This window comes from Heterocephalus glaber, unplaced genomic scaffold (genome assembly GCF_053883595.1).
Source record: "Heterocephalus glaber isolate CG9 unplaced genomic scaffold, H.glaber_assembly_v1.0 deba00001481, whole genome shotgun sequence".
Taxonomy (NCBI): Eukaryota; Metazoa; Chordata; class Mammalia; order Rodentia; family Bathyergidae; genus Heterocephalus; species Heterocephalus glaber.
In genome coordinates, this window is record NW_028258317.1 from 46,408,125 (window position 1) to 46,417,493 (window position 9,369).

At 37.7% G+C, this 9,369-nt stretch overlaps 1 protein-coding gene across 3 annotated transcripts in view; it reads right to left on the reverse strand.

Annotated features, from left to right (window-relative positions):
• The window catches only part of Rcl1 (RNA terminal phosphate cyclase like 1), a 64,325-nt gene that overhangs the window by 30,644 nt on the left and 24,312 nt on the right, over nt 1-9,369 (reverse strand). For all 3 annotated transcript variants that reach the window (XR_015439927.1, XR_204902.3, XM_004838239.3), the window contains exons 2-3: nt 9,297-9,368; nt 6,820-6,995 (exon numbers count right to left, since the gene is read on the reverse strand). Coding sequence is in view for 1 of the 3 variants with exons in the window: in XM_004838239.3 (XP_004838296.2) it covers nt 6,820-6,995; nt 9,297-9,368 (248 nt within the window). In the remaining 2 variants the exon portion in view is untranslated. The remainder of the gene's footprint in view (nt 1-6,819; nt 6,996-9,296; nt 9,369) is intronic.

Here is a 9,369-nt window from a genome sequence, read left to right on the forward strand (position 1 = left end):
TTGGTTCTTATTTTTTTTCCCCTTCCCCTGCCTTCCCTTCACCCTCTCCAGCCTTCCCTATTTGCAAAGACCTTGTTTCCATTTTTTTCTTCTCATATGTTTTCCTTTCCCTTTTTTCCCTTCCCCTAACCCTCCCAATTCCCCTACTCCTTTAGACCTTTTCTTCCTGTTACACAATATCAGTTACACATTTTTTAAATTACAATATTAAGATCTAGGAGACATTACCACAGATTTTACAGAATTTAAAAGGATATAGAAAGCATATTTCAAAAATCTTTTTTAAAATGAATTTGACAACTTCTAAGAAGTAACTTAGAAGACAAATTAATGAAACTAACTCTGGAGGAAATATAAAATTTGAATAGCACCTATTAAAGAAAGTACATTCCTAGCTTGAAAACCTACCTATATGACAACAACAGGCTCATAAACATTTTAACTGATAAATTATATCAAACAATTAAAGCAGAAAAAAGAAGGAACACTTCTCCCCTCATTTTAGGAACTCAACATTGTGCTAATCCTAAAACTGGATAAAGATAATAGAAGGAAAAGGTATGAACATAGATAGAAATTTGTTTAACAAAACAAACTCTTAGAAGTCAGATCTGGCAGAATGTAGAAAGTGGTTTTATTATAGGGATGGCAGTGTTGATTCAGCATTGGAAGATCCACCCCCAAAAGTCATCATTTTAACAGAGGAAAGGAGAAAGCCATATGATCCTGTCACTAGTTGGAGAAAGAGTATTGGACTAAATTCTACAGCTGTTCATGGTAAAAGCTATCAGGAGACTAGAAGTAGAACAGAACCTTCTCAACAGATCAAAGACATGTACTCCATACTTCCAGGGAGAGCGCCTTATGTAAATGGAGAAGATACAATGCTTTCTCCCTAAAGTGGGGAACAAGGGCATATATGCCTACTCGTCATTTGTCCATTAGACTTTGAAACATAGGTCTAAATCAAAATAGTCTAGCAATAAAATGACACAACTAGGATAGGATTGGCACAGCAGAAGCAAAATCTTTATATGTAGATGAAATGATCATCTACAGAGAAAATACTAAGGAATCTCTAGGAGCCCGTAGAACTTGTACTTGAATTTAGCAGGATTAGAAAATGCAAGGTATATATAAAAATTCAGGTCTGTGTATACTTGCTATAAATGAAGAACTGGATATTGAAATTTAAAAGTTATGTAGGAGTACAAAGGACCCAGAAAAGCCAAAAACAAAAACAGTGTTAGAAGACGTTTAGCACCCAATTTTAAGACTTCTTCTAAAGCTACAGTAATCAAGGCAGTGTTGGTGTAAGGAAAGACATATAGATCAATGGAATAAAACAGAGAATCTAGAAATCGAACCACATATATACGGTCCACTGAGTTTTGAAAGATTATTTAACATTAGCATTTTATAGAATATAAACTCGATTCAAGAGCCGAGGAAGAGATAGTGTCTTCAGCGAACGGCACTAGAACACCTGGTATCCGTATATAAAAAATTAACCTCAACCCTTTTTTTCCATACATGAAAATAACTTGAAGGGATCTATGAACCTAAATAAGAAAGCTTAAAAGTATAAAACTTTAAGAAGAAATTATAAGGGAAACTGTTTATGAATTTAGGGTAGGCAAGAACTACCTAGAATACAAAAAACATGATGTATAAAAGAAAAAAAATGATAAATGAGATTCCATCAAAATTTAGAACTTTAAATGACATCATTAAAATGAAAAGTAGTCCTTAACAGACCATATTTACAATGCATATAACCTATGAGCAGAATATGTAAAGAATTCTTAGAGCTCATTAATAGACAACCCAATTAAAATGTAGACACAAGAAGATGATAAATAGCCAGTATAGCACAAGGAATGGTGTGCAACTCTAGAATCAGAAAAATACTAATCAGTACAATAACAAGATTTAGTTATACACTCATTAGGGAGATGAAGTTAAAAGTTTTAAAAGCCTTGTCATGACTTTATCTTTTTGTTGGATTCTCCCTTTGCGTTTAATTTGTCATGCCCAATGGATTCATTCTGCTGGGCTTCCTGGGATTGTGATCCTCATTGTCTTTCCTAGGGTATTGTCTAAAATTTTTTGGAGTGCCAGTTTGGTATTCATGAAGTTCCTGAGGTGCTCTTTATCATGAAAGTATCTCATTTCTCCATCCATTTTGAAAGATAGTTTTGCAGGGTACATCAATCTGGGTTGGAGGCTGTTTTCCTTTAGGGCTTGAAATACATCACTCCAAGCTCTTCTTGCCTTGAGGGTTTGCATTGAGAAGTCTGCTGTGATTCTGATGGGCTTTCCTTTGTTATGTGATTTGTTTCTTTTCTCTCACTGTTTGTAGAATTTTGTTCTTCTCTTGGATTTCTGGAATCCTAACTATTATATGCCTATGTGTAGTTTTTTTTTATCACAGCTACTTGGAGTCCTATATGCCTCACTTATCTGTATGTCAAGTTGTTTTCCCCTCCTTGGGAAGTTTTCTGCTATCACCTCTGTGAACAGTTTTTTTAATGTCATCTGCACTCTCTCCTCTTTCCTCACTGACTCCAATCAGTCTTATGTTACTCTTCTTTGCATTGTCTAGCAGCCACTGGATTGATTTCTCATGTTCCCTCACAATTTTAAAGCAATTTTTCTTTTCCTCCTCACTAATTGCAATCTTAACTTCTATATCTGAAATTCTATCCTCACATTGGTTCATTCCGCTGCTCAGACTTTCGATGGAGTTTTTAATCTCTTGGAAATCTGTTTGTATCTGTTTTATGGATTCCATTTGTTTCCTATGTTGGGATTCCATCATGTTCCTCAGATCCTCTATTTTTTTATCTGTGTCCTCTCTAGATTTATTAATCATGTCTTGCACCATGAACAAAATCTTTGCTGTTATCTGAGTAATTATTTCTGATTTCATTTTTCCTAGATCCTCTTTTGTTGCCAGTTCAGAGAGTCCAGGTGGTTGAGTATCAGAATGTTCCATCTCATTTCCCTTTGGGGTTGCTGGAAGTGATCTGGAAGTTTGTTTTTGAGGCTTGTTTATGTGTCTTCTCATTTCCACGGGGGGTGGGGGGTGGGGGGGGTGCATGCTTCTGGCACCCATGCAGCTCACCTTCTCTGCCCTAGGAGCTTGGGATGGCAACGGGGGAGCTTCCTTCCGGGTGCTGGGACCGGCTCAGCTTCTCTGCCCTAGAAGCTTGGGATGGCGGTGGGGGAGCTTCCTTCTGGGTGCTGGGACTGGCTAAGCTTCACCGCCCTAGGAGCCTGGGATGGAGGCAGGGAGCTTCCTTCCCGGTGCTGGGACCGGCTGACCTTCACTGCCCTAGGGGCCTGGGATGGAGGCAGGGAGCTTCCTTCCGGGTGCTGGGACCGGCTGAGCTTCACTGCCCTAGGAGCCTGGGATGGAGGCGGGGAAGCTTCCTTCCAGGTGCTGAGACCGGCTCATCTTCTTGGCCCTAGGAGCCTGGGATGGCAGTGGGGGAACTTCCTTCTGGGTGTTGGGACTGGCTGAGCTTCACTCTCAGTGAAACCTTTAAGAGGTGATTAAGTCATGAGGACCTCACCCTCAGGAACAGATTAAAGGTATTATCATGGAAGTGGGTTAGTTATCTCAGCGCTGGGCTTCCAGTAAAAGGATGGGCTTCCCCAAGTTTTTCTCTGTCTTGCCCTGTGATGCCCTACAAATATAGCAGAAAGGCCTTCACAAGATGCTGGCACTATGCTCTTGGACTTGCCAACCTCTAGAACTGTAAGGAATAAATCTGTTTTTTATAAATTATCCAGTGCCATATATTCTATTACAAAACAGACTGTATTCTAATACAAAACAGACTCAGGCCCTGATGCCCAGAACTTTTCTTGTAACCCTACCAGGACCCAGAGGCAGTCAGCCTGAGGCCTGTCTAGGTGTGTCTAGAGCTACCCAGCCCAAGAGAATGAGAACTCCCTGAGGGCAGGCAGAACCACTCAAGGTGTTCATCCTTCTATGCATGAGTGAACTTGGGCATGAAATGGTGTGTAAACCACATACAAGAGGACACCTGAGAAGACACCACAGGTTAAAGTCACTGCTTGTCCTGGACTAGGTCTATTTATTTTAACCTGGGCCAGAGCACCGTGCCAACCATCATCATTTTAGTCATGCAGCTGTCAAAAGCAGTCTGGCAGCATATGAAAACAGACTTATTTTTAATAGTCTGCATTAAAAAAACACTATTTCTGGAGAATTTATCCACTGATCTTTTGTTACTGTTAATATATAAAACTTAAATTTTTAAAACTTGCTGAATATTGCCATTGAGAATAGCTTCTAAAATTATTAGCAATTATAGAAAAAGAGTACAAAATGGAGATTCACAGCAATCTCCAAGAATTCTTCAGGACCTTTTCCCATTATGTGCATCTGAAAAGTAGAAGCCTCTAGAAGATGAAATAGGTCAAACTTTTGAAGACATAGGCCTCGGCAAGGATTTTCTGAATAGAACTCCAATTGCACTAGAAATAACATTAAGATCAACAAATAGGATAATATCAAATTTAAAAGCTTCTGCACAGCAAACAATCAACAGAGTGAAGGGACAACCTTCAGAATGGGAAAAAAATTATGGCAGCTATATAATATCTAGAATATAAAAAGAACTAAAAAAAAAAAAAAATCAGACCTCCCCCAATAAAAGACCCTATCAAACTGAAATGAACAGACACCTCTCAAGAGAATAATACAAATGACCAATAAATACATTTCTCTGGCCATTAGAGAAATGTACATTAAAACAACACTGAGATTCCATCTTACTCCAGAAAGAAGAGCTATCATCAGGAAATCAAATAACAAATGGTGGTGAAACTGGAGGTAGGGGGACACTTCCACATTATTGGTGTGAATGTAAACTAGTAAAACCACTATGAAAGTCGGTATGGAGATTCCTCAAAAAACTAAAAATAGAAATTCCATTTGCCACAGCTACTGCCCTCCTAGAAATCTTCCACAAAGAATTAATGTTATATTACAGTGATACATGCATGCCCATGTTTATCGCAGCACAATTAATAATAGGAAATCTTGGTAGTAGCCTATGTCCATGGATAAAGAAAATGTGGTATTTATATACAATGGAGTACTACCCTGCCATAAAGAACAATAAATAAGACATTCGTAGGAAAACAGATACATCTTCAGACCACAATATTAAATGAAATAAATCAGACACCCATGCTTAAATATTGCATGGTTTATCTTATATGAGAAACCTAAAATATAAATAAAAAGCAAAATAAAACACAGATAATAGGAGAAAAAAGGAGATGAAGAGAGGGTAGGGGAAAAATGCAGCAGGGAGGGAGGGGGACATAAAAAGAATTAAGATGTGTTATATACATGTATGAGCTCTTTACAGTGAATGTAATCATTATGTACTACAAACATGAACTAATTAAAAACAAAACGTGGCCAGGGATTTAGCTCGGTGCTTCTGCCACCTGCCTTGCAAACACAAGGACCCAAGTTTGATCCCCTCAAAAAAAAAAAAAAAAAAATGTGCACAAGCCTCTTCTCAAACCAACAGGTTCATTTCCTAGAATCTTCTAGAAAATGCAAGTAAAAAAGCAATCACTTAAATCACTTAAGTTTCAAATTCCTAAGAATTTATGCAACATTCCTTTAAAGCTAAGAATTTTAGATCTTGCCATATACTTAGCATCCTAGGGAATGAGTTTATTCTAAGAATTAAATAACAAGCTGGGCACAGTGGTGCATGCCTATAATCCCAGCGTTTGGGAGGCTGAGACAGGAGGATTGCAGGAGTTCAAGGCCAGCCTGGGCTACACAGTGAATTCTAAGCTGAACTGCACAGTGAGACCTTGTCTCAAAAAAAAAGAACTGAAAAACAAGTCTTCGACCTAAGAACACATTAACCATGTCTACACCCTAATAAGTATCTAGGTGAATACTAGCAGCTCACTGCACAATTAACTGACTAGTCCTTCCCAGGTAGGAAAGCTACACACTTCACAGCTATCTCAGAAGCTGCCCATTTTTTGGCAGTGGCCTATGTCAGTAGCAGTGAAAACAAGGGTGCTTCCTCAGTCAGAATTTCATAGCCATCAGCTTTAAGATATCTTCTCTGGAGAGTAAAGCATTCAAAACTGAGGACTCCTTTCTTTCCTATGAGATGTCTAAGACTGGCACTAAGACAGCTAAAGTGATCAAAGTGAAAATGTTAGTTGGGTAGTAAATCATTCTCTTTATAGATGCAGGAAAATTAGCATGTCTGATGAGATGCTTGGTGGTACTCACAAACTCAATCCTTAACACATTTCTTCTTTGTCCTCATGCTTTTTTTTTTTTAATCTCCACAGTCTTTTCAGATGAAAAAAGTCCTTGCGTTTACAACTGACGCTTAGATAAGTCAAGATTATGCTGTGGTAATGCCAAAGGATACTATTTCCTGCCTAAAACTTTGATCACCTGCCCTCTAGCCTCGGCTCTCACATGACTACAAAAACTCCACTCGCACACTTCAGCCAAGAGTTACAGTTCATGTCAAACATAATGGACACCAAGCATCTCCTATAAAGGTTTCCACATCTACCAACGAAAGGCACATTGCTGAATGGCAGCAATCATTCTGAATTTGATGATTACAAATCCTGGTTCATCTCCTTCTAGAATGAATTAACCTCTAAGTCTTGAGGTAAATGACTGAAGAAACACTTGAAAATAAAACTGGATTTAGAACACTTTTTTTTCCCTCACAAGTTGAGTTGTTACAAGATAAAAGGCCACGGTTTGACCTCAACACTCACCGAAGGGTCGACTTGGTCATTTGTCACTCCTCGGAGAACTATTTTTAACGGGTGCTTCATAAATGGAGCCAGGCAAAGGAGACCCTCCAGGTAATAGCCAATACTTCGAAGGACACTACAGTCATGTTCCACTGATCCACCGAACAGGAGGCCAGGCTGATAATATAAGGTCGTTCCTTAAACCAGAGAAAAAACAGCCAGATGAAGCAGGAACAAAACCAAGTGTTACAAGGCAAGGAACGCAGTGAGTCCCAAGGGGAAAATCTGACAAGGGCATCCAGGGAAGTTCAAAATGCCATCCCTGACAGCCCATATTTCACCCCAAAAGCTGACTTATTACTGTCAAGCCTCTGTAACAATAATAAGCTATGAATGTAATTTAATAAACAGTGATAAATTTAACCCCTCCCTAAGCCATCTCAGCTGCCAAACTCATGGTGGGCACAGAGGAGGGCTCCTAACAGACACGATGGCCTCCCTGCAGCACATTCTCAGACTGTGCTGATTGCAGGCTCATAGATGATGGTCTTACATCATCACAGCTACAGCTTGACATGAGATTTCTCAGACATTTTACTTAAAAACGAGATCCCTACAAAAAGCATATACTTTGTAGCATCTGATGCCATTAATGATGGCTATTTTAATATTAAATGAAAAATTAATCATTAATAATTGGTATTAATATTAATGGAAATATCTAAAATTATGGCTTTGGTAGACACTATTTATTATCATTATTCACTTTTTCACACATTCATAGCATCTAAAAGTTTCTCACTAGATTTATCATAGGAAAACACTACAGATTGTGGGGGCAGGGGTGGCAAATGGGCAAACAAGGTATTTTTGATACTCAAAACCTTTTGCAATGTCTTCTGCTACAGTGTACCAAAATAAATTTAATACTAGAGGAAAAGAGACATGTTCAGTCACTCAAATGGGAAACAGTTCTTAGGAGTTTTATGAAATAAATTTAAGTTTTACTGCACAGCCAAATCAAAAAAATCATAATCAGGATCATATTCTGATCAAAGAGAAGAATTCTGGGTCATTTATCTTCAACAGTATTAAGAGTCACAACACCATCTTTTAGATCAAGAAGCCAGCAAAAGGTATACGGTCACACAGTTTTTCAATTCCATCTGTTCATGAGAAACTGACCAGATCATCAGAATGATGGTGTCTACTGTGAGGAGAAGGGGGGGAAAAAAGGACCCAGGATGTGAGCAGGATCACATAAATGTCTTACTCTTTAACCTTTATTGCAGATATGATTACAGGATAAAATCATCTGCCTTTTGAATCACCAATAAAAGTTGCTAAAAAAAATTCCTAGATTTTCAAAGTAAACAAGCCAAAGAAGACTTGGGGAATTATAGCTGGCATAGGGAACCTGAATAGCTCATCCCTGAAACTTTTTCTCCACCAGTTATGGCTAACTGCAGCTACAAATCAGCACATCTCACGTAGCCCAGAGCCACATATGAATCCAAGCTCATCTTCTTTTTAGAACCCATGTATATTAAAGGTCAGAGATTCCTTTGTGGAATATGTGTCCAAAGGTACAGAGTTCAGAGTCAACTAAAAGATGTTTTCCACGGTATCCTATACAATATAAACATTTTAACAGCAGAAAAAAAAGCTAGAAACAACCGAAAATTTATCAATAGGGAGCAGCTAAAGAAATTATCACCCATCTATACAGTGGAAACTACACTACAGCCCACAGAAACATGGAGGTAGACCTACATAAACTGGCATTGATAGCTCTTAAATATTTATGCTAGTGAAAAAAATGCTAGCTGCAGAATAGTATAAAAATCATGACCCTGTTGATGTTAAGTTACATAATGACTATGTAAGCAAATACTGATAGTGGCAATCTCCAGAGAAGGAACAGAAGAAGAAAAAGGTAAAGGGATTTTAACATTTTTTTGTATAAACTTGTGTAAATCTATTTTAAGAGACAAAACTAAAATGTCAGCATACACAAACTATCTCAGAGTTTATTATAAGAAATTTAATGGGATGATATAAATGTACTTTGAAAAGTTTTATGGAAATGTTAAGCATAAAATATTTTTATTATTAAAAAAGAAGTGCTTGTTTGTTGATATAAAGTTGTCAGTTTTCTATCTTACTTAAGGCACATGTATGCTCCTTAAATTGGGAGATTTCATGTATATCTTCAGTCAATCATATCACAGACAGGAAACTGAGTCTTTCCAACTAAATATAGTATTTTGATAACTCAGAATGGTAAGTCTTTATTATAACCACCACTCATAGCTCCCTTGTGTAATTCTGAAGGGTACATCTTCAAAACATTCCAGTTGAATGATGGCTTTTATAACACAACATGATTAGTAAAGTTTTGAACACAATACAATATTTATACCATTAAAAAAGAGAAACAAAGGAACACTTAAGTAGTATGCACAGGTGCTTTCAGATTGGACAGAAAAGGAGCTTACCTGTTTGATTTATTTCAATTCGAGAACCATTAGTTATTTTGTCGAGTAGTCTTATGAAGCTGGCTTCAAAATC